The sequence below is a fragment of the Nerophis ophidion genome, linkage group LG28 (genome assembly GCF_033978795.1).
Source record: "Nerophis ophidion isolate RoL-2023_Sa linkage group LG28, RoL_Noph_v1.0, whole genome shotgun sequence".
NCBI classification, from domain to species: Eukaryota; Metazoa; Chordata; class Actinopteri; order Syngnathiformes; family Syngnathidae; genus Nerophis; species Nerophis ophidion.
The window spans coordinates 18150553-18177165 of record NC_084638.1 but is presented as its reverse complement, the minus strand read 5'-3'; the positions used below and the strand labels follow the sequence as shown (position 1 = coordinate 18177165).

General features: G+C 41.1%; 2 protein-coding genes across 7 annotated transcripts in view; one reads left to right on the top strand and one right to left on the bottom strand.

Moving 5' to 3' along the window:
- Positions 1 to 803: 803 nt before the first annotated feature.
- On the bottom strand, positions 804 to 10848 carry LOC133545478 (gastrula zinc finger protein xFG20-1-like). The gene is made up of 2 exons (XM_061891117.1): positions 10601 to 10848; positions 804 to 3498 (listed from the first exon to the last, which is right to left on the bottom strand). The coding sequence occupies exon 2, from the start codon at positions 3446 to 3448 to the stop codon at positions 2300 to 2302; it is 1149 nt and encodes a 382-aa protein (XP_061747101.1). The 5' UTR covers positions 3449 to 3498; positions 10601 to 10848; the 3' UTR covers positions 804 to 2299.
- Positions 10849 to 10921: 73 nt separating this feature from the next.
- LOC133545432 (zinc finger protein 37 homolog) overlaps positions 10922 to 26613 on the top strand; it is a 24303-nt gene continuing 8611 nt past the window's right edge. The window contains exons 1-4 of one of the 6 annotated variants that reach the window (XR_009804827.1): positions 10922 to 11051; positions 15656 to 16139; positions 24670 to 25339; positions 26028 to 26613. The exon at positions 26028 to 26613 is cut by the window's right edge and continues 286 nt beyond it. Coding sequence is in view for 4 of the 6 variants with exons in the window: in XM_061891029.1 (XP_061747013.1) it covers positions 16971 to 18458 (1488 nt within the window). In the remaining 2 variants the exon portion in view is untranslated. Of the gene's footprint in view, positions 11052 to 15408; positions 15569 to 15655; positions 24474 to 24669; positions 25340 to 26027 lie in introns of those variants that run through there. The other 5 variants (XM_061891030.1, XM_061891029.1, XM_061891028.1 and 2 more) reach the window with 5 other exon arrangements.

Here is a 26613-nt window from a genome sequence, read left to right as displayed (position 1 = left end):
TTCTTTAAAAAGATGGTTTGGCTTCTACGGGAGAGGAGTCCTCTATATTTGACCTGACCTCCTCCCAGGAACTGCAGTAAATGACGCTCACTGGTAATAAAGAAACTTTTACTTCAGTAAAGCGTCTCCGATGTCTCTTTTGATCCAGCCGCACTGCCGTGTCGCCCTTCTGTCTGGACGAGGATGACAAGACCAGAAATACACTTCAAAAGCTCCAGAGTTTTAGCTCCAGAAATAGAGAGCCAAGACAAAGTTAGTCAGTTGCATAAAACACTGAAAGGTATTGGCGAGGTTGGGAGAGTGGCCGTGCCAGCAACCTGAGGATTCCTGGTTTGATCTCCACCTTCTACCAACCTTGTCACGTCCATTGTGTCCATGGGCAAGACACTTCACCCTTGCTCCTGTTGAGTCGTGGTTATTGCCTTGCATGACAGCTCCCGCCATTAGTGTGTGAATGTGTGTGTGAATGGGTGAATGTGGAAATAGTTTGAAAGCCCTTTGAGTACCTTGAAGGTATAGCAGTATGAATCTTTCAAGTCATGGCTGCAAACTGCCAGTTGGAAGAAGTAATACAGCTGGTTGCTTGTTTCTCTCGCGAGATCTGACATGTTTAAATAGAACAATTGACAGGTTGACAACATCCAAACAAACCAAGGCATCTCCAATACATCTCAACATTACAGACATCCTCCAGGCTGAGTTAGTCTAGATGATGAAGTAAGCTCGAAACTACATGAAAGTCATATAAAGAAAATATTTACAAAATTGACTGTGAAACTAAATAGAATAAAATACATACCCACAAATATTAAGTACATTTATTGTACCCAACTTTAGTTGAAGCATACATTGTTTATTGCATAAAGGTCTGGGGACATACATATAAAACAATCACACATTATTATTCATATTACAAAAGATTGTAATAAAGATAATTAATAGAATGGATTATAGAGACCCAACAAATGGTTCATTAAGTCACACATTTTAAAATTGTATACAAGACAAGTGTTCAAATGATGTATAAAGTAAATAATAATATGCTTCCAGAAGTGGTCCAGAGGATGTTTCAGATGTGAACCAGTAAATATGAACTAAGAGGGATTTATGTGTACTCAAAAGCAAAGGTGTGAACACATGTAAAACAAATTATACATCATATAAAGAGGTTCATCTATGGAATCATCTACACTTAGAAAACAACATATGTAACACGTCATTATTTAAAAAAACATATAAAACACTATTATGAATAAGTATAAAAGTGAATTATGAATATATACACATACAATGTTTATTGTATGTAACATATTTTATGTACCTTTTATTCTCACCTTTTCAGTCTAAATATTCTGTTCAATTTAAAGTACACAAATGTGTATATTAACTCATGTACTTGACTGAAATAAAAGCTCTAATCTGAAGTGTCTAATCTATAAATGTTAGAATCATATTAACAAGATTGTGTTACACACACAACAATGATGTCACACATGTTATATGTGCTGATGTTGTTAGAAAGTCAAAGTTAAAGTTTTGACAGTTTATTTCAAATCTTGCATCTTCATTTGCTGCTGCAGTTCTTACCAGCACACTCGTGTTTCTTACACTGGTACAAGAGAATCTTTCACCACACACACTGCAACTCAGCACTTTTTCTCCTGTGTGTGTTCTCATGTGTACTGTACACGATTTTGGGTAAAAAACCTTTTGTGGCAGCTTGAAGAGGAGTATGGTTTTTTGCCAGAGTACATTGTCATGTGTAATTTTAATTGCTGTTTTTCTATAGAACTTTTACAACATACTGAACATTGAAAATGTTTCCCACCAGTGTGTGTTCTCATGTGTATTTTTAAATTTGTATTCGTTACAAAACGTTTACCACATTATGTGCAGGAAAAAGGTTTTTCTCCACTGTGTATTCTCATCCATCCATTTCCTACCGCTTATTCACTTTTGGGGTCGCGGGGGGCACTGGCGCCTATCTCAGCTACAATCAGGCGGAAGGCGGGGTACACTCTGGACAAGTCACCACCTCATTGCAGGGCCAACACAGATAGACAGAGAATATTCACACTCACATTCACACACTAGGGCCAATTTAGTGTTGCCAATCAACCTATCCCCAGGTGCATGTCTTTGGAAGTGGGAGGAACCCGGAGTACCCGGAGGGAACCCACGCATTCACGGGGAGAACATGCAAACTCCACACAGAAAGATCCTGAGCCTGGGATTGAACCCAAGACTTCAGGATCTTAAATATCGTGAGGCAGACGCACTAACCCCTTGAGTAAGATCTTTACCGCAGGTTGAACATGAAAAAGGTTTCTCTCCGGTGTGTATTCTCATGTATTTTGAAATGATGCTTTTGAGTAAATTCTTTACCGCAGATTGAACATGAAAAAGGTTTTTCTCCAGTGTGTGTTCTCATGTGTTTTTTTAAACTTTGATTTATTACAAAACTTTTACCACATTCTGAGCAGGAAAAAGGCTTTTCTCCAGCGTGTATTCTCATGTGTGTTTTGAAATACTGCCTTCGAGTATAATTTTTACCGCAGATTGAACATGAACAAGGTTTTTCTCCAGTATGTATTTTCATGTGTTCTTTTAATTTTTGTTTTCTTACAAAACTTTTACTACATTCTGAACACGAAAAAGGTTTTTCTCCAGTGTGTATTCTCATGTGTGCTTTGAAATGGGGCTTTTGAGTAAAATCTTTACCGCAGTTTGAACATGAAAAAGGTTTTTCGCCAGTGTGTGTTCTCAAGTGTCTTTTCAAATCACTAGGATATTTAAAGGTTTTGTCACAGTGAGAACATTTGAAGTGTGTGTTGTCAGTGTGACATGTCTTATCATCTTTAGAGTCTTCATCATCAGTGTCAGGAGAGTGTGACGTTGTGTCCTCACTATCTGATAGTGGAGCTAAGAGCTTGTCTGCTTGTGATCCTCCACAGTGGTCTCCATCAGCTTCTGTTTTCATGTGTTGTGTTGAGCTGCTGCTTGGAGGCTCCGCCCCTCTCTTCTCCTCACTCTCACCTGTGACCTCATCATCTTCACTCTTCACAGGGACACCAGTCACTGGCATCTTGGTGACATCAACCTCTTTCAGTCCTTCAAGATGCTCTCCCTGCTGACTGATGCTGTGCTCCTCCTCTTCCTCTTTAATGTGAGGGCTCAGTGGGTCCTCCTCTTTGTCCTTAATGTGAGGGGTCAGTGGATCCACCGATTCCTCTGTAAAATGGGGTGTCAGTGGCTCCTCCTTTTCCTCTTTAAAATAGGGTGTCAGTGGATCCACCTTTTCCTCCTTAATGTGAGGGCTCAGTGGATCCACCACTTCCTCTTTAAAATGGGGTGTCAAAGGGTCCTCCTCTTCCTCTTTGATGTGAGTGGTCAGTTGGTATTCCTCTTCCTTCTTAATGTGGGAGGGCTGTGGCTCCTCCGTCCGCATCCTGAAGCTCCACTTCTGTTGCTCAGGGTAAAGATGTTCTTCACAGACGTCTGCAAGACAAACACACAATCTCTGCTCAGTCACACAATGCATTCAGTACTTTTACATGCACTTAGGAAAAACAAATTATCGAATGAACTGTCATGAAATCTCAGTGACGCATGAACACGCTGCTCTTTACAACATTTTTCAGAGGAAAAGAAAAACAAACCAGGACGACAGGACTTTTTACATGGATGAACGATATGGTTTAAAATTGAATTCGCGATACATAATTTCAAATATAATTACTAATAGAACCATTTTAAAACAGGCTACACAGGCTCTTAATTTAGGTGCTGAAATATGCAGTAAAATATTACATCATTTCCAGTATTATTTTCTCAAATAAAGTAACCAGATATTAACAGTAAATAAACAAGTACATTAATAATAATAATTGTTTCTACAAAATAATACAATTAGAAATGACACTATATGTTACTGCATATGTCAGCTGTCAAATTAGGTGCCTTTGTAACCCGCTTTGAAATTATTTTATTATCATCTATATAGCAAATGATACATCGTGACATATATTGTTATTAGGATATAGATTTGAGGTCATATCGCCCATACCAAACATTGGTTCGCCGAGTAATTTTGTTTGGCTCACCAAATATATTTATTTTTTATATTCTTTAGATGTGTGTGTATGTTTAAAATGTTATACTCCTGTTCTACATCACGTGGAAGTGTCATGTCATGGGGATGATGTGCTTTCAACTAAGGGTGTGACGATACGGTCAGTTCACCAAAATATACTCGACATTGGCTTTAGGAGAACAAGATGATATTTTGGTGGTTAACATGATTCTTACACATATGTGTACTTCATGTGTATATGAATGTACTTTCCCTTGTGTGCTTAGTTTTACTGTAACTTCATAGTGGATAATATCTATAAAAAAAAACTCAATTGTTTTACATCTTTAATTTGAAGGACTGTTTACTTATCTGACAAATTAAAAAGAAACTGCACTTTTTTAAAATGTCGCCTATCATTCACAATCCTTATGTAAGACATATGTTTTAAACTTTTATGAATTTTAATTAGTAAATAAACGTGAGCAAAAATCAGCTAACATTGGAGTCAATTAGAGCTCCTCTATTAGACCCACAAAATCCTCCAAAAAAACATCCAAAAACTGCCAACAGTACTCCATTTACATTTTGTGACCTGAATATTAACCAAGTATTAGTGATATTGTTATTATAAGCGCTAACGTTAAGGACCTACTTTTAGTGGCGCATTGATCACAGAAGTAACTAGCTTATGCTGCTATATTGACATACTGAGCTGCTTTCCCGTCTCAAAAATGGTGAAAGCTAATTCTAGATTATAAATCATGCTTCTCACTAATGTAGTAGAAGGTTGTGGACATAAACCGAGAACTTGGTCAACTTTGACATCCAACTTAGACCTGGAGATGGCAAGAAAGACACAAAAATACGCTCTTTTGCACCCACCCTTTTTTTAACCCTTTTTGTGATGATAAATTCTTCATCTAAATGGGAAGATATGAACATCCCATCAGTCGGCATCCCAGTGAGAGCAGACATTGTATGCTTAAAATGAGCAAGATATGTAAATATGACATGTTATTAAGAATGTTACTACATTACATATATATTTACAGTATGTATTTAAAATGTTGAAGGGGGTTTTAGGATGTTATTTAGAGCACTTTATAGGCAGAATAGAGCGGCTACCAATGACTCAATTGTTAGCTAACTTTTGCAAAGGTTTATTTTCTATTTAGGATGCATTAACCATCGACCTGCTAAGTGGCCTTGTGGTTAGAGTGTCTGCCCTGAGATTGGAAAGTCGTGATTTTAAATCCTGGCCGAGTCATACCAAAGACTATAAAAATGGGACCAATGGCCTCCTTGCTTGGCACTCAGCATCAAGGGTTGGGGTTAAATTACCAAATGATTCCAGAGTGCCACCTCCGCTGCCCTCACCTCCCAGGGGGTGAACTTGGGGATGGGTCAAATGCAGAGGATAATTTCACCACACCTAGTGTGTGACTACTGTTGGGACTTTAACTTACATAGAGACTGTGAATGATTCCAAAAAGTGCAGTTCCCCTTGAAATTAGAAAATAGAACAAAAAGATATCATGTGAAGTGAATTATATTTATATAGCGCTTTTCTCTAATGACTCAAAGCGCTTTGCATAGTGAAACCCAATATCTAAGTTACATTTAAACCAATGTGGGTGGCACTGGGAGCAGGTGGGTAAAGTGTCTTGCCCAAGGACACAACTGCTCGGATGGCTGAAGCTGTGATCGAACCTGGAACCCTCAAGTTGCTGGCACGGCCACTCTACCCAACCGAGCTATACCGCCCCAAGTAACAAGAACAGAATATATTAATAATAAAATGCCTCATAGCAAATATGATGAATTCATCTTAATACTGTCCTTTTTTCAGGCTTTCCCTTTTAAAGGGTCTGGTTAAAGCAGTGGTTCTCAAACTTTTTTTGACACCCCCCACTTTGGACAAAGGGGAGTTTTCAAGCCCCACCTGCCTCCATCGCCCTAACAGATCGCCCTAACAGATCGCTAATGTCATCCTGCTTGTCAAACCTCGGGACACACCCACGGCCGCGCGCATCTCCGTCCTGCAGCAGCCATCGCCCTAACAGATCGCTAATGCCAAGTTTAACATTTTCAAATTTATTGAACATCAAGTAACATCAAGTTCTATACATTCCAACTCAATAACAAAAAATAAAATAAAGTTCAATAATAAATAAAATAACTGTGTAGCTGTGGTATAACTTGCATCAAGTTCTATAATAAATAAAATAACGTGCATCAAGTTCAATAATAAATAAAACAAAAGTGTTATAACTTGCATCAATTTCAATAATAAATCAAAGTGTTATAACTTGCATCAAGTTCAATAATAAATAAAACAAAAGTGTTATAACTTGCATCAATTTCAATAATAAATCAAAGTGTTATAACTTGCATCAAGTTCAATAATAATTAAATAACTTGCATCAAGTTCAATAATAAATCAAATAACTTGCATCAAGTTCAATATCAAATAAATTAAAAGTGACACTTTTTTGTGTTTTGATAAAATTTATCGCACTCACAACATCTGTTAAAACCTCATTGAGTTCGGGGCTGAGCTGCCTTGATGCGAGTGCTTCCCGGTGAATGACGCAGTGTGTCCAATGCGCATTTGGCGCAACCCGCTTTATTAGAGCATGCTGCCCGTTTCTTGACCCTGCCATGGTCTGTGCGCCATCGGAGCAAAAGTCCACACAGCCGTCAGCTGCTGCAGGACAAAGACATGTGAGTGTCCAAGTTAAAGCGCCTGACAGCGGACCTTGAAGATGTTTCATGCCAAAAGGCCGTTCTTGCTCAGAATCACAAATAGTGTGATATTGAAAACCTCCCCAAACCAGACAAACTTGTGTTCGAAACTTGGAACGCTATCCCCGACTTTTATGTGAACAGTGAACATGAAAAAGTATGCACTTGGAGTCCTGTCGATCTTTGGATCCACATATGTATGTGAGCAGGTGTTCTCCAACATGAACTTTATTAAAAACAAACATGGCACACGCCTCACAGATGAGAGTTTACATTCCTGTGTGAAGATAAAGGTGACGTCATACAGCCCCTATGTGGAGACGCTGTGCTCTGCGGTTCAGGAGCAGAAATCACATTGACCACGTATGATAAATATTTTAATTTCCTATAATTTTGCATATATTCACATTTTTTAATTGTTCAGCGAAATAGACATTTTATCATTTAGGTTGGCAGCTGATGCACGGCGCCAGTAAAAGGATGACGACACAGAGAGAGAGGACGGCATTTTTGGTTTTCTGCCAGTGAATAATTTAAGTTTGGCGTTTTGTTTTTTCATTACTACAAGGAAAACTTATATAGACATTAAGTATTTTACTTAACCATCAACCCGACGTCTTTTTCGGAGTTAAAAACGTTTTGTTGCATGCAGAAATGTTATTTAATTTTTTCTGCAGTCGTTCATCGATTTCATAAACGTAACCCATCATAGTTTGTTTATACATAGCACAAAGCAAAAAAAAACTTTATATGCAGTGTTATTTAATTTTTTAATTTTTAATTTTATTTTATATTTTAATTTATTTGTCCTGTCCAGCTTCTCAGGCAAATCATATAGTAGATGTAGATGCCCATATCGGCTGTTCACATTTACTTTACAGAAGAAAAGTGTAGGATACTTCTCTTGTTGCCTTATTTAAATTTGACTTTATTAAATGTATTTATATTATCATTTTGTGCAGCCAGGCTGGAGCAGCAAGGGATAGAAAGAGAAAAAAAGGAAGACAGAGGGGGAAATTGTGGGGATCAGAGGGGGATTAGACAGTGTTATTTCATTTTAAATTTCAAAATAGTTTTGTGGCTCCCATTGTTTTCTTCAATTTGTGAAACGGGTCTAAATGGCTCCTTGAGTGGTAAAGGTTGCCGACCCCTGTCGTAGACAAATTAAAATAAAGTTGTTTTGCTTTACAAGTGGACAAAGCTACTGACAGCAATAAAGACTGCCTGTTCATCACATACGTCCGCTTTGTGAATGGCAAGTCACTGTGCGAGGATTTACTGTTTTGCAAATACATAACAAATAGAGCCACTGCTGATGAGCTGTTCAAGATAATTGACAGTTTCCTCAAAGAACACGACCTTAAATGGGAAAACTGTGTGGACTTTTGCTCCGATGGCGCACAGACCATGGCAGGGTCAAGAAACGGGCAGCATGCTCTAATAAAGCGGGTTGCGCTAAATGCGCATTGGACACACTGCGTCATTCACCGGGAAGCACTCGCATCAAGGCAGCTCAGCCCCGAACTCAATGAGGTTTTAACAAATGTTGTGAGTGCGGTAAATTTTATCAAAACACAAAAAAGTGGCACTTTTAATTTATTTGATATTGAACTTGATGCAAGTTATTTGATTTATTATTGAACTTGATGCAAGTTATTTAATTATTATTGAACTTGATGCAAGTTATAACACTTTGATTTATTATTGAAATTGATGCAAGTTATAACACTTTTGTTTTATTTATTATTGAACTTGATGCACGTTATTTTATTTATTATTGAACTTGATGCAAGTTATACCACAGCTACACAGTTATTTTATTTATTATTGAACTTTATTTTATTTTATGTTATTGAGTTGGAATGTATAGAACTTGATGTTACTTGATGTTCAATAAATTTGAAAATGTTAAACTTGGCATTAGCGATCTGTTAGGGCGATGGCTGCTGCAGGACGGAGATGCGCCCGCGTGTCCCGAGGTTTGACAAGCAGGATGACAAGCTGAGCCGCATCAGAGTGATCCAAGAGCCGCATGCGGCTCCGTAGCCGCCGGTTGCCAAACCCTGGTCTACGAGTTGTTCCTAAAGATCACTTGCATTGTCTTATATACGTCTCTCAACAGTGGGGCAGCTTTTAATTTTGCTGCGATTGTCTTGGCAAGCATGACTGACACCATGTCTATTGCGGCGGGGAGAATCAGCTGCTCAGCAAATGTGTGTGCTTTTTTGCATTGAGCAATTCTGTATGCAACTCTATATGAAGCCAATTTATCCATTTTGTGTAATTGTGGTCCACATATTAGCCTGCTACCCATCCGCACGAAAGTTTGTTCCGCTTAGCCCCGCCCCCATTAGTTACTGTTGCGTCTGTCAAACTTTCGCTTCTACCTAGAAATTTAAAGCCTACAGGAAAAATACGTAATTTACATTTATTTATATATCGGATTTCACAGACAGAATCACAAACTGATTTACAGTTTGTATAGAAAATGGGGTTGTAAAAAAAAATCTAAGAATTAAAAAAAAAAAAAAAAAGTTAAAGTGAAATTTCCTCCCGTTCCTCGCGCCCCACCTGTCATGTCTCTATTGCCCATCAGTGGGGCGCGCCCCACACTTTGAGACTTTGAGAAACGCTGCTGTATACAATAGGGTGGGCATATATTTTGCTCTTAAGGCGCTAAATATATGCCCCCACACGCTTGGGCCCTTATTTCGCAGCGAGCACTTATTTGGCTTGACACCGGTTTGGTGGCTGCAGGATTAGGTCTCTGCTTTTTGCAGATGATGTGGTCCTGATGGCTTCAACTGGCCAGGATCTTCAGCTTTCACTGGATCGGTTGGGAGCCGAGTGTGAAGCGACTGGGATGAGAATCAGCACCTCCAAGTCCGAGTCCAAGGTTCTCGTGCTGAAAAGGGTGGAGTGCCATATTGGGGAGGAGACCCTGCCCCAAGTGGAGGAGTTCAAGTACCTCGGTGTCTTATTCACGAGTGAGGGTGGCTCTTGAGATCGACAAGCAGACCGGTGCGGCGTCTTCAGTAATGCGGATGCTGTATCGATCTGTTGCGGTCTAAGAAGGAGCTGAGCCGGAAGGCAAAGCTCTCATATTACCGGTCGATCTACGTTCCCATCCTCACCTATGGTCATGAGCTTTGGGTAATGACCGAAAGGACAAGATCACGGGTACAAGCGGCCGAAATAAGGCTCTCCCTTAGAGATAGGGTGAGAAGTTCTGTCATCCGGGAGGAGCTCAAAGTAAAGCTGCAGCTCCTCCAAATGGAGAGGAGCCAGATGAGGTGGTTCGGGCATTTGGTCAGGATGCCACCCAAACGCCTCTCTAGGGAGGTGTTTAGGGCACGTCCGGCCTGTAGAAGGCCACGGGGAAGACCTAAGACATGTTGGGTAGACTATGTCTCCCGGCTGGCCCGGGAATGCCTCGGGATCCCCCGGGAAGAGTTGGACGAAGCGGCTGGGGAATGGAAAGTCTGGGCTTCCCTGCTAAGGCCGCTGCCCGCGCGACCCGACCTCGGATAAGCAGAAGAAGATAGATGGATGGATGGAAGTGCAACACAACTTGATGTTTCTTGAAAACAGCGTCCAGTAGTTGATATTGTCGCTCCTTCTCCTCTTTTGTTGGACAAAATTCCTCCTTGTACTCTGCTATCGTTTATTTTTTTTTTTTTACAAATATTTCTTCAAGGCCGCACTTAGTCGCTGATTCACCAACACTCACATCATTTGTAATGTAGACATGTTCACACAATAAAAACACTTTACACTTACATTGGATCTCTGCTTTGATGTGTCGATCACTTCCGCCTCTGTTTGTTAGCAGCTAACAAGCTAAGCTAACCAGCAGGCTCGGCTAGCACGTATAAGTGCACACAGACTAATGTATCCGCATACAAACAATTAATAAGGACGTTTACTCTGTTAAACGACACACATGTGCACATGTACGTTGTAATTAAGACCAAGAAACCATAATAACCAAAACAACGTAATCTCCGTCAGACGCCATCTTGGTTTGTTCTTCCTCCTGTGTGACGTCATCGAGGTGTTCTCTACCGCGGAACAAATGTTGGCCAAATACATGTTTCACTGGGACAATAGTTAGTGGTGCACACTTCCTTCGCCCAGCCACAGACCAACAAAAAAAGTCCCATTTAAGAGTTGCTGGTGTAACAATAGGAAGAATATATTCCACTCCTCTCTTCTACACGCGGCTTATGAGGTAATATAAATTATATATTTTTATATTATTTATGTTATTTACCAGATATGTTGTTCGAAGCTAACGTGATAGGGTTAGCCCGTTAGCAAGCCTTTGTAGCAAATGCTAGCGTTTTTTTTTTTCCATCCATCCATCCATCCATCATCTTCCGCTCATCCGAGGTCGGGTCGCGGGGGCAGCAGCCTAAGCAGGGAAGCCCAGACTTCTCTATCTCCAGCCACTTCGTCTAGCTCTTCCCGGGGGATCCCGAGGCGTTCCCAGGCCAGCCGGGAGACATAGTCTTCCCAACGTGTCCTGGGTCTTCCCCGTGGCCTCCTACCAGCTGGACGTGCCCTAAACACATCCCTAGGGAGGCGTTCGGGTGGCATCCTGACCAGATGCCCGAACCACTTCATCTGGCTCCTCTCGATGTGGAGGAGCAGCGGCTTTACGTTGAGCTCCTCCTGGATGGCAGAGCTTCTCACCCTATCTCTAAGGGAGAGCCCCGCCACCCGGCGGAGGAAACTCATTTCGGCCGCTTGTACCCGTGATCTTATCCTTTCGGTCATGACCCAAAGCTCATGACCATAGGTGAGGATGGGAACGTAGATTGACCGGTAAATTGAGAGCTTTGCCTTCCGGTTCAGTTCCTTCTTCACCACAACGGATCGATACAACGTCCGCATTACTGAAGACGCCGCACCGATCCGCCTGTCGATCTCACGATCCACTCTTCCCCCACTCGTGAACAAGACTCCTAGGTACTTGAACTCCTCCACTTGGGGCAGGGTCTCCTCCCCAACCCGGAGATGGCACTCCACCCTTTTCCGGGCGAGAACCATGGACTCGGACTTGGAGGTGCTGATTCTCATTCCGGTCGCTTCACACTCGGCTGCGAACCGATCCAGTGAGAGCTGAAGATCCCGGCCAGATGAAGCCATCAGGACTACATCATCTGCAAAAAGCAGAGACCTAATCCCGTGGCCACCAAACCGGAACCCCTCAACGCCTTGGCTGCGCCTAGAAATTCTGTCCATAAAAGTTATGAACAGAATCGGTGACAAAGGACAGCCTTGGCGGAGTCCAACCCTCACTGGAAATGTGTCCGACTTATTGCCAGCAATGCGGACCAAGCTCTGACACTGATCATACAGGGAGCGGACTGCCACAATAAGACAGTCCGATCCCCCATACTCTCTGAGCACTCCCCACAGGACTTCCCGAGGGACACGGTCGAATGCCTTCTCCAAGTCCACAAAGCACATGTAGACTGGTTGGGCAAACTCCCATGCACCCTCAAGAACCCTGCCGAGAGTATAGAGCTGGTCCACAGTTCCACGACCAGGACGAAAACCACACTGTTCCTCCTGAATCCGAGGTTCGACTATCCGGCGAAGCCTCCTCTCCAGTACACCTGCATAAACCTTACCGGGAAGGCTGAGCAGTGTGATCCTACGATAGTTGGAACACACCCTCCGGTCCCCCTTCTTAAAGAGAGGGACCACCACCCCGGTCTGCCAATCCAGAGGTACCGCCCCCGATGTCCACGCGATGCTGCAGAGTCTTGTCAACCAAGACAGCCCCACAGCATCCAGAGCCTTAAGGAACTCCGGGCGGATCTCATCCACCCCCGGGGCCTTGCCGCCGAGGAGCTTTTTAACTACCTCAGCGACCTCAGCCCCAGAAATAGGAGAGCCCACCACAGATTCCCCAGGCACCGCTTCCTCAAAGAAAGACGTGTTGGTGGGATTGAGGAGGTCTTCGAAGTATTCCCTCCACCGATCCACAACGTCCGCAGTCGAAGTCAGCAGAACACCATCCCCACCATACACGGTGTTGATAGTGCACTGCTTCCCCTTCCTGAGGCGGCGTATGGTGGTCCAGAATCGCTTCGAAGCCGTCCGGAAGTCGTTTTCCATGGCTTCCCCGAACTCTTCATATACATGTGTATATACATATGTATATGTATATATATATATATATATATATATATATATATATATATATATATATATATATATATATATATATATATATATGAATGTATATACATATGTATATATATATACATATACATATGTATATTCATATATTTATATGTATATACATATGTATATATATATGTATATATATATATATATATATATATATATATATATATATATATTGAAAGTACTTTCAAGAAAGGGAGAGGAGGTTGCTTACTTTCTTGAAAGTAATTTCAAGAAAGTAAGCAACCTCACCATAGCCGCCGATAAAACCACAAACTTCTACAGAATGGACATACCAGAACATAACTCTTTACTGGACAAAAACATCACCAAATCATACAAAAAAGCGCAACCCAAAACTTTACAGAACATCCACCTGGAAAACAAGCGGATCGCAACCGAACTGGACATTGAGGACAGGGTGGACGCCACAGCCAACAAAGAAGCCTTCATCACATTGAAGGACCACAAACCCAACTTCGCAAATAACCCAACATGCCGACTAATAAACCCAACTAAATCCGAAATAGGAAAAATCAGCAAAATAATCCTGGACAGAATCAACACAAAAATCAAGGACAAAACACCACTCAACCAATGGAGAAATACAGCAGCAGTAATCAAATGGTTTAACAACATCCAAGACAAACAACAACACAACTTTATCTCCTTCGACATCGAAGAATTTTACCCTTCCATCACGCAAGACCTACTGACCCAAGCACTAAACTTCGCCTCGGACTACGACTCAACCACAGGCAACGAAAGAAACATCATCATCCACGCAAAGAACTCCATACTCATCCACAACAGTACACCATGGCAAAAAAAGAACAATTCAACATTTGACGTTACTATGGGGAGTTTTTACGGAGCAGAAACGTGCGAACTCGTTGGGAGTTTCCTCCTCTCCCAGCTTGCTAGCCTCAACCTGAACCTTGGTATTTACCGTGATGACGGACTGGCAGTGTGCCGCGCCTCGCCAAGGAGCAGCAAGAACACCAAGAAGCGCATATGCCAAATCTTCAAAGAAAACGGCCTACGGATCACGATTGAAGCCAACAAGCAAACCGTCAACTTCCTCGACGTCACTTTCAACCTGAGAAATAACAGCTACCAACCATTCACGAAACCCAACACAACACTCCAATACGTGCACCATGACAGCAACCACCCACCCACCACCACGAAAAGAATACCTACCGGAATTAATAAAAGGCTATCGATGCTGTCATCTAGCAAAGCTGAATTCGACCAAGCAACCCCCCCGTACCAGAAAGCACTTGATGAAAGCGGATACAACTTCACCCTCACCTATGAACCCACTCCAGGAAACCAACCAAAAAAGAGCAGAAAACGAAACAACATCATCTGGTACAATCCGCCATTCAGTAAAAACGTCTCAACCAACATCGGCCGCAAGTTCCTCACTCTGATCGACAAACACTTCCCCAAAGGCAACACCCTAAGAAAAATATTCAACAAGAACAACATTAAATTGAGCTACAGCTGTATGAATGACATACAACAAATCATTTCAAACCACAACAAAGCAATTGCAAAAGGACTGCCTACCCCCAGACTAAACGACTCTGAAACCAATAAGGAATGTAACTGTCGCAAGAAACCTGATTGCCCTCTCAGCGGAGGGTGCTTACAGACATCAGTCGTTTACCAAGCAAAGGTAATACGCAAGGACATTAACACATCCGACACGTACGTAGGATTAACCGAAGGAGCGTTCAAAACAAGATGGAATAATCACAACGCCTCCTTTAGAAACCAGACTTTGCGAAATTCTACAGAACTCAGCAAACACATTTGGAACCTCAAAGACTATAATGTTGAATATTCAATAACATGGCAAATTCTTGCATCCAGCACACCTTACAACAGTGGTAATAAAAGATGCAACCTATGCTTAAAAGAGAAACTGTTTATTATATATCATCCAGATCTATCATCCCTCAACAAGCGCAGTGAAATCATTTCAACATGCCGCCACAGACGGAAACACCTCCTAGGTAACACATGAGCCAATCACCACACCCTACGCCTTCCTGTACCCACCCACTCTGTGCCCTATATAAACCATTGTATGTGAATGCTTCCATTAAAATCTCCTGATGATTGAGGGAACCCCTCATGAAACAGTTCTGTAGAGATGAAGTAGTCTTGTGATTTTTCCCACACCTACATATATGCTGTATATCTATATGCTGTATATTTATGTATATATGTTCAGTTTAACAGTCCAATTTTGATCGATTGAATGCCCTGAGAATTATACTTGACATTCTTTTGTAATTGCCACAAAATAACCTGTAGTATTTTGTTCATTTCTTGCCAAAAATATTTTTATTTTATGGATATTTTCATTTCCTTAGGGCCCTCTGGCACCTCATGGGGGACCTGTAAAATCTGTGCCTCTGAAGACCTCACTGTTGGCTTTGTACGCTCATGTTTATTCTCAACTAGTCAAAGTTGATTCTTTTTTTTTTTTTTTATAAATGTGAAAGCAAAAGTGAGTCCACAAATAACCGAATGGTAAAGTAGAATCGAAAATGAAATCTGAATTGGTCAAATCTTATCTATTTCCATCCAAGCATGTGTTTGTCTTCCTGTGTCCTGCAGACGTCTGTGAAAAATATTGTCCACCTGAGAGACGGGAGGGGTCCTCCAGTATGGAGCAGAAGAGGTCACAGCACCTCTATGTGAAAGAAGAGGAGCCAAAGCCCCCCCACTTTAAAGATGAAGAAAAACAGGGACCGTCCCCCCACTTCATAGAGGAAGACAAGAGACACCTTATCAGTGTGAAGAGTGAAGCCTGCAAACGGGTCAACGTGAATGACTGCTCACTGACTGCTCTTGTTGCAAAAAAGCTAAGTATCGTTCTATCTGTGTGCTTTTAACTGTTTTGCAGCTTTATCTACAACTTCTCGAACATATTTAATAGTTCAATTTAACTTGCAAATCACCCGACCCGATCTCTGTCTCACCACTCCACCCTCAGCTAGCGGAGAAAGGCCGCGCCGGTCTGAAGGAAGCTACTCCTCCGCCACTGTGACCACCACTTCCCGAAGACAGCTGGCACTCCACTCGGCGACGGAAAGTTTCTGTGAGTATGGCTTCCTGCGCTTCGTGCACTTTACTCATGGATAGGTTGGCTTTGCTAGAGAGCCGTGTCCGCCAGTTAGAGCAGTGTAATTTCGTAACTTTAGATGTTGCGGACACATCTGCTAGCGTTAGCTGTAGCAAGCTAACTAGCCCAGCTTCTAGCAGCCCTAAGCGGCCTACAAGCTACGGTGTACCGGTTGAGACGCATAACAGATTTAGCCCTTTAGCTAGTCCTACACCCTAGTCTACCGGGCACCACACTTTAATCATAGGGGACTCCATCACCCGAAACATAAAGTTTAGCAAACCAGCCACAATTAAGTGTATTCCCGGGGGCAGAGCACCTGACATTAAAGCTAATCTTAGGGAGCTAACTCGCAACAGGCCTAGTAAACACGTACGACAGGCTAACCGCACCACTAGTTATGCGAATATAGTAATACACGTTGGCTCCAATGACGTTAGGATGAGACAATCAGAGATTACAAAGAGAAACATAGCCAGGGCTTGTAATCTCGCTAGAAAGATGTCCAGGCATCGAGTAATTGTCTCTGGCCCCCTGCCTGGGAGAGGCAATGATGAGAGATATAGCAGATTAGTCTCTCTTAACAAGTGGCTGGATAGCTTCTGTAGACAACAGGGATTTACGTTTATTGATAATTGGCCCTCTTTCTGGGGCAAACCTGGCTTGCTGAGGAGAGACGGCCTTCACCCTAACCAGGAAGCCGCTATCCTCTTGTCTCGGAACATAGATTTCGCATTGAGCCACATTTGACTAACTGCACTAGAGCAAGCCCGGTCACAGGCAATTACAGAGCCTGCTAGCCTGGGTATGGAGTCAGTTAAGTTAGAACTAGCCAGCGCCAGGCTGGATAATCCCTGTACACATAGCAATTTTCTGAGAATAATACACAACTCACATAATGGTTTTTCTGCTATGACTATGACTACGTCAGACTTAGACATGCGTTCTACTGAGGTGGCAAATTATGATGCGTTCAGTTTATCACAGCACCAAGTAGACAATCTGAAAATTCCCGTCATATCAATTCCTAGATATGGTCATAATTATTTTAAGTGCACTGCGCATAATAAACGCAACATTATTAATATTGCTACTACGGATAATTTTATCAACAACTCCTTAAAACAGCCCACTGCCTATAGTATGGGCTTTCTAAACATCAGATCTTTGTCTCCCAAAACGTTATTAGTTAATGAGGTCATTAGAGACAACAACCTTAACGTCATCGGTCTTAGCAAAACCTGGCTTAAACCAGACGACTTTTTTGCGATAAATGAGGCATCTCCTCCTAACTATACGAATGCGCATATTGCCCGTCCCCTTAAAAGGGGATGGGGGGTCGCACTAACATACAACGAAAACTTTAACTTTAGTCCTAATTTAAATAATAAATATAAATTGTTTGAGGTGCTTTCTATGAAGTCTGCCACACCGCTGCCTCTATACCTGGCTGTTATCTACCGCCCCCCAGGGCCCTATTCGGATTTTATCAGTGAATTCTCAGAGTTTGTTGCTGATCTAGTGACGCACGCCGATAATATAATTATAATGGGGGACTTTAATATCCATATGAATACCCCATTGGACCCACCGTGCGTGGCGCTCCAGACTATAATTGATAGCTGTGGTCTTACACAAATAATAAATGAACCGACGCATCGCAGCGGTAATACGATAGACCTAGTGCTTGTCAGAGGTATCACCGTTTCCAAAGTTATGATACTCCCGTATACTAAAGTAATGTCCGATCATTACCTTATAAAATTCGAAATTCAGACTCATGTTCGGCAAGCTAATAATAATAATAACTACTATAGCAGCGGCAACATTAATGCTGCCACGACGACTCTTGCTGGCCTACTGCCCTCGGTAATGGCACCATTTCCAAAGTATGTGGGCTCTATTGATAACCTCACTAACAACTTTAACAACGCCCTGCGCGAAACCATTGATAGTATAGCACCGCTGAAGTTAAAAAAGGCTCCAAAAAGGCCTACGCCATGGTTTACTGTAGAAACTAGAGCTCAGAAATTATCATGTAGAAAGCTGGAACGCAAATGGTGCACGACTAAACTTGAGTTGCACCATCAAGCATGGAGTGATAGTTTAATAACTTATAAACGCATGTTTACCTTAGCTAAAACTAATTATTACTCAAATCTCATCCGCCTTAATAAAAACGATCCAAAATTTTTGTTTAGTACAGTAGCATCGCTAACCCAACAAAGGACTCCTTCCTGTAGCTCCACCCATTCGGCAGATGACTTTATGAAGTTCTTTAATAAGAAAATTTAACTTATTAGAAAGGAGATTAAAGACAATGCGTCCCAGCTACAACTGGGTCATATTAACACAGATACGACTGTATATACGGCGGATACTGCAAATATCCAAAATAGTTTCTCTCGTTTTGATGAAATAACAATAGAAGAATTGTTACGTGTAAATGGAATAAAACAAACAACATGTTTACTTGACCCACTTCCTGGGAAACTTATCAAGCAGCTTTTTGTATTATTAGGTCCATCAGTGCTAAATATTAGAAACCTATCACTTTCCTCGGCACTGTTCCCTTAGCATTCAAAAAAGCGGTTATTCATCCTCTCATTAAAAGACCTAACCTCGATCCTGACCTCATGGTAAACTACCAACCGGTATCTCACCTTCCCTTTGTTTCGAAAATCCTCGAAAAAATTGTTGCAGAGCAGCTAAATGAACACTTAGCGTTTAACAATCTATGTGAAACCTTTCAATCCGGTTTCAGGGCAAATCACTCTACTGAGACAGCCCTCGCAAAAATGACTAATGTTCTATTGCTAACGATGGATTCCGATGCGTCATCTATGTTGCTGCTCCTCGATATTAGCGCTGCTTTCGATACCGTCGATCATAATATTTTATTAGAGCATATCAAAACACGAATTGGTATGTCAGACTTAGCCCTGTCTTGGTTTAACTCTTATCTTACTGACAGGGTGCAGTGCGTCTCCCATAACAGTGTGACCTCGGACTATGTTAAGGTAACGTGTGGAGTTCCCCAGGGTTCGGTCCTTGGCCCTGCACTCTTCAGCATCTACATGCTGCCGCCAGTGGCGGAGCTAGACTTTTATCCTTGGGGTGGCCAGGGGGTGGCCAAGGCTATTTCAGGGGGTCCACAGACAATAACAATAATTTTTTTTCTTGACTTATCAATTGCAATCGGAGCGGCAAATGTTGAAATGTACATACTAAGCACACAGGACATGAGATTTATGTATATATAATTTGCAGTTTATTAACAATGCAGAAAATGTAAAAGACAACTTGGCAACTTAATTACTGAACTGAGCATGTGACTGTTTCTGTTTATGCTCTGACCTGGCGAAGATGGGCTGTGCTGTGTTGTGAGTTCTCTCTCCCGACTAGTTCCAGGAAGGGAGCTGCCATCTTTTTCTTCTGTGTCTAATGGAACTACATTGTATAAAAATGAAAATATTAGTAATTCGCAGACTTCTCAGTAAAAAAAAAAATCTAAAAAATAATCCAATAATTTATGACATTTGAGATGAGTATATGACGTGACTAAATTATGCAATTCATCATGGAAATCATTTATCATTATTGAATTTGTATGCCATTAAGTCACCAAATTATTTCCAGAAGATTGTAGATAGGTAGTGTATGCAAAATAATTAACCCACAAATCTTAAGATAACCCAGATAAGTATAAATATATTTCCATACAATTGTTTCCATCTTCCATATTACTACAGACCTGGAAATGTAGAAATTCCAAACTTTCCATACTAGCGTAGGAACCCTGTAACTTCAAATTACTTAAGTGAGCATGTGACTGCTTCTATGCTCTGACCTGGTGATGATGGGCTGTGTGCATCACATTCTCTCTCCTCCTGACTCGTCCCAGGATGGGAGCTGCCAGGACTGCTGGCAGACCTGAATCCTGGCTGTTTGTCTGCCTCATCTTTTCCTGACCCTGACTTGCTTCTTTTTAAAAAGAGGTCATAAATCTTCTCCCCCTGCCTTTTCATTCTCAACTGACCCTGCTATGAAAAAATAAGCCAGTCTTGTTAATGTTACTCCAGGCATCACTTAGAATCAGACAGTGCTATTAAATCTCCACTTCAAGCCTAAAACATGTCTGGGCAAATAAACCACTGTACACCTAAGTTTAATATTCAGACTTTTCAGTTAGTTGACAGCAGGCTAACTACCGTGTGAACGTTACGTTACAACAGAGCATGAAACAGCTAGCTGGCTGGCTGATTCTCCGCTAGGTTCATTCCCCTAGAACAGTGGTTCTCAACCTTTTTTTAGTGATGTATCCCCTGTGAACATTTTTTTAATTCAAGTACCCCCTAATCAGAGCAAAGCATTTTTGGTTAAAAAAAAAATAGATACAGAAGAAAAATACAGCACTATGTCATCAGTTTCTGATTTATTAAATTGTATAAGAGTGCAAAATATTGCTCGTTTTTAGTGGCTTTTCTTGAACTATTTGGGGAAAAAAAAGATACAAAAATAACTAAAAACTTGTTGAAAAATAAACAAGTGTTCAATTATAAATAAATATTTCTACACATAGAAGTAATCATCAACTTAAAGTGCCCTCTTTGGGGATTGTAATAGAGATCCATCTGGATTCATGAACTTAATTCTAAACATTTAAAAAAAAAAAAAAAGAAATCTTTAACATCAATATTTATGTAACATGTCCACAAAAAATGTAGCTGTCAACACTGAATATTGCATTGCTGCATTTCTTTTCACAGTTTATGAACTTACATTCATATTTTGTTGAAGTATTATTCAATAAACATATTTAAAAAGGATTTTTGAATTGTTGCTATTTTTAGAATATTTTCAAAAAAATCTCACGTACCCCTTGGCATACCTTCAAGTACCCCCATTTGAGAACCACTGCTCTAGAATCATTGGAGAAACACGTAAATATAAATAGCGACCCAAATGAATTAAACGAGACGTTAGCGGCTGTTGGAAGCAAGACGCCATGAGATGTAACATTAACGTTTGCTTGATGCTGTGGCTCTCTGCTTGTAGAAAAAAAAACTTCTATCTACAAAAGTTATTTCAAACAGTGACTCATTAGGACACCACCGTAAAACTTACTTTACGACGAGAAGGTTATCCTTCTTTTTCTTTGTAACTTCGTTGATCTCTGGCTCTCCGGTCTCCAGCAACGATAAGCGACTCCAATTTAAATTTTCCTCTTCTTCAGTGGCGATTCTTCTCCCCTAATGAACGTGGCTCGCAAGGCTTTGTGGTACATAGCGCCAACTACTGTACGGGAGAGACTTAGCAGTCAATAGGCTTCACTGATTTAAAAATGCAACTGGCTCGTTCCGACAAGACGTGCGGTGCCGCGATATGTCAATCGTCTGGGGTGGCACCTGGGGGGTCCAATCAGATTTCAGTGGGGTCCAGTGCTACCCTGGCCTCCCCTCTAGCTCCGCCCCTGGCTGCCGCTGGGTGACGTCATACTCAAATACGGTATTAGCTTTCACTGTTATGGTGATGACACCCAACTCTACATGCCCCTAAAGCTGACCAACACGCCGGACTGTAGTCAGTTGGAAGCGTGTCTTAATAAAATTAAACAATGGATGTCCGCTAACTTTTTGCAACTTAACACCAAAAAAACGGAAATGCTAGACACCGACCTCTATTTAATAATACAACTTTAACATCTGACAACCAAATAATAAAACAAGGTGACTCGGTAAAAAATCTGGGTATTATCTTCGACCCAACTCTCTCCTTTGAGTCACACATTAAAAGCGTTACTAAAACGGCCTTCTTTCATCTCCGTAATATCGCTAAAATTCGCTCCATTTCGTCCACTAAAGACGCCAAGATCCTTATCCATGCGTTTGTTACGTCTCGTCTCGATTATTGTAACGTATTATTTACGGGTCTCCCCATGTCTAGCATTAAAAGATTACAGTTGGTACAAAATGCGGCTGCTAGACTTTTGACAAGAACAAGAAAGTTTGATCATATTACACCTATACTGGTTCACCTGCACTGGCTTCCTGTGCACTTAAGATGTGACTTTAAGGTTTTACTACTTACGTATAAAATACTACACGGTCTAGCTCCATCCTATCTTGCCAATTGTATTGTACCATTTGTCCCGGCAAGAAATCTGCGTTCAAAAGACTCCGGCTTATTAGTGATTCCTAAAGCCCAAAAAAAGTCTGCGGGCCATAGAACGTTTTCCGTTCGGGCTCCAGTACTCTGGAATGCCCTCCCGGTAACAGTTCGAGATGCTACCTCAGTAGAAGCATTTAAGTCTCACCTTAAAACTCATCTGTATACTCTAGCCTTTAAATAGACCTCCTTTTTAGACCAGTTGATCTGCCGCTTCTTTTCTTTTTCTCCTATGTCCCCCCCTCCCTTGTGGAGGGGGTCCGGTCCGATGACCATGGATGAAGTACTGGCTGTCCAGAGTCGAGACCCAGGATGGACCGCTCGCCTGTATCGGTTGGGGACATCTCTATGCTCCTGATCCACCTCCGCTTGAGATGGTTTCCTGTGGACGGGACTCTCGCTGCTGTCTTGGATCCGCTTTGAACTGAACTCTCGCGGCTGTGTTGGAGCCACTATGGATTGAATTTCACAGTATCATGTTAGACCCGCTCGACATCCATTGCTTTCGGTCCCCTAGAGGGGGGGGGGGTGGTTGTGTTGCCCACTTCTGAGGTCCTCTCCAAGGTTTCTCATAGTCAGCATTGTCACTGGCGTCCCACTGGATGTGAATTCTCCCTGCCCACTGGGTGTGAGTTTTCATTGCCCTTTTGTGGGTTCTTCCGAGGATGTCGTAGTCGTAATGGTTTGTACAGTCCTTTGAGACATTTGTGATTTAGGGCTATATAAATAAACATTGATTGATTGATGATTTGTGGATAAAACCAACACCCTCAATATTGTGTTTTAAAAATGTTTTATGTTTATCCATCTATCCATCCATTTTGTACATCGTATTCCCTTTTGGGGTGCGGGGGGCGCTGGCGCCTATCTCAGCTACAATCGGGATGAAGGCGGGGTACACCCTGGACAAGTCGCCACCTCATTTAACATTCCCAAAACAATATCAATTTCATAAAACAAGATTGGAGTGTTAGGCAAACCCAATATAGCACATCATCCCACAGAGATTTACTTTGCATACATTCCTAAAAAATAAACTGTTCATTTTGTTTCTCTATCACAGAACGAACAAGTGTTGTCATAAATTGCAAAACAACATCCTAAAATTATTTTAAGTGGTCAATTCTGTTTTTATTGGGTGTGTGTGTGTTTTTATGAACACTTTTGTCTTTGAAAGAATGGAACCTTTAAAGTAATGAGTATTGTTTGTTTTGTTCCAGAGAAAATACAGCAATTAAGAAAAAGTAAAGAATTGTCTAATTTAGAGTTTCAAATTTCTAACAATGTGTCCATCGACCAAAAATCCCAAGAAAGGATATAAAAGAGTTCTGAAAAAAATGACATGCTGTATTTAGAATATTTTGAACGAAAGCCTTTAATATTTGTTTAAATATTTTTGATCTATTTGCAGTTCGTACTTAATGAAATCTTTAAAAATTACAATACTTTTATCACTCAATAAGTGCTTTTTCAAACCATTAGGGTTGCCAGCACCCAGACTTTGAAATAAGGGACATCTCGCAAGCGGTTGGAACATTTTTGTGTCCCTTATAAAATTTGTGTGTCCCCTATTTCAGTCCATTCATGAAAAAATGCTTAGAAAATGCTTTAAAAACACCAACATGCTTAGAAAAATTAACTTTACACCTCCACTAGACCACTGTTGCACTTTAAGTCCTATTCATACCATAATCACAAGATAATTGTATTCTTCAACCATACATTTATTTTTTCAAAGTGTGCAAAACATAGAGGGAAAAAAAACAATTGGGATGGGTGCTGGATCAAAAAAGGAACACTTACAAGAACAAGAAAGAAAGAAAGGTCCGCACACACCGCCACAGCAGTGTGAAAAAGAGCGCTTGCTCGAAACGTCATACTTAAATTAAATAAATCCTGATTAATTTAAAATGTGCAAAACAGAACATTTGCTATTTCTTCAAAAACATTTGCCTTTAAACAGCTGGCACACAAGGACCAAACAGAAAGGTTGACGATATGGATGTTAACAATGTCCATGTGAATGTCCATACAAGACGGAAGTCAATGCCTGTAAATGTCCTTCCTGGAGTGTTAGGGCCAGGGGACGTCCTGGTGACACTCCTGATTGATAATAAAGAAAAGAAAAACAATAGGAAAAACGTATTAGGAGTATGTCAAAAGCACAGCCTGTGGTGAAAAAAAATAAATAATTATATATATATATATATATATATATATATATATATATATATATATATATATATATATATATATATATATATATATATATATATATATATATATATAAATAAAAATACAATACAAAGTTTAGTCACTCACCAATTTCTATCTCCAGGGAAACTTTCTGCTGCTCTTCCTGCGGCCACAAAGGGCGGTCCTAGTGCCCTCCATGTATCCTAACCGCCATTGAACAAACAACAAAAAAAGACGAACGACGAAGCCAACTTTGAAGTGGTCCATGGAAAGGTTGTTAGTGCGACCTCCTGTACTGTAGAATGTAGTACGGACCATAGGACAGGACGAAGAAGTCCCGTTAAGAAGCTGTGGAGGCCTAAGATGCTCTACTAGTCTGCTGGAAATCCAAAGAAGACGAAGGAGTAAAAAGCAAAATGGCGTTTGACAGAGAAGGCCTAAACGTGGCCACTGGGCATTATTGTTTCTCTATTTGTATTTAGTGCATACATGTACGCATATATGTCGTGTAGTAGATGAAACATTGTTAGTCATTGTTTGTATCCGGATACATTAGTCTGAGCGCACTTTATCGCGTCTTGTGCTAGTTAGCTTAGCTTGTTAGCTGCTAACAAAGAGAGTCGGACGTTATAAACACATCGCTAAGTAGGGATCAAATGTGAGTGTAAAGTTTTATGATTGTGTGAAAATGTGCGAAAGAACGATAGCAAAGTATGAGGAGGAACTTTATTCAACAAAAGAGGAGAAGGAGCAACAACATCAACTACTGGACGCTGTTTTCAAGAAACATCAAATTGTGTTACACAGAACAGGTTTGTTTACTTCTTACTCTCACATCTTTACTAACTTTATATTTAATTTATTAACAATTTTCTTCAATAGGAAGATGATTTGTCCTGTGGGAATGATGCAATGCTTTGATTTAGATTGTTCATGAAAACTAGACCGTTTGAGGTTGATGTTCCTCTCAGTTTGTAACAATGTGTGATTGATTGATTGAAGGAGTTATGAGAAGTTTGCATAGGAAAGGGTACAGTTTCATCACGGTACACATTCACTGCTGCAAGAAAGCCTGAGATGGATTCAGTTGAAATGTATTTTAATTCACACATTGCTATGTAGAAAGTAGCATTTCAATACAAATATACTGCAAGAAAATATAGTTCAAATAGTTAAAAGGCTTTGTATATTCCCAGTTACGAGTAGCCGCAATGTGTAATGTCTTTCCTTTTTGATAGGGAGTTCCACATTTTGGTGATATAGAAGACACACAAATTAGAACCTTTTTTGGAGTGAGCTCTGAGTTTAATGTGATTTGTACAACTACCTTTGATGTTGTAATGGTGAATATATTTTACATTTTTGAAATATTTGGTTGTTTTACTATACACACTTTAAACACAACACACAAAACAACACATGTAATGTCAGTGTGTTAACAGTGTCAGTACAAAACTATTTATATTCTCTATTCATTTTATTTAATTATTTACCCAACAGATGTCCAGCAGCCCCCTCACATTAAAGAGGAAGAGGAGGCTCCACAGCCCCCCCCCCCACATTAAAGAGTTGACATATCAAAACAACACTAAATTAAAGTTCACTTTTTGTACAGAACGCCACTACCACTGCCTCCCTCGTGACATGTTCAAAGTTCTTCCAGAAGTGGGAATTGAAATTTTCTCTGAAAGGAGACTCTGCCAGACGTTCCCAGCAAACCCTCACAATGCGTTTGGGCCTGCCAGGTCTGTCCAGCATCCTCCCCCACCATCGCAGCCAACTCAACACCAACTGGTGATCGGTAGAAAGCTCCGCCCCTCTCTTCACCCGAGTGTCCAAACCATGAGACCGCAATTCCGATGACACAACTACAAAGTCGATCATGGAACTGCGGCCTAGGGTGTCCTGGTGCCAAGTGCACATATGGACACCCTTATGTTTGAACATGGTGTTTGTTATGGACAATCTGTGACGAGCACCAAAGTCCAATAACAAAACACCACTCAGTCAGAACCCGTCCCCCTACCCGAAGGTGGAGGGAAGCTACCCTCTCGTCCACCACCCAGGTTGAACTCCAACTTGCAAG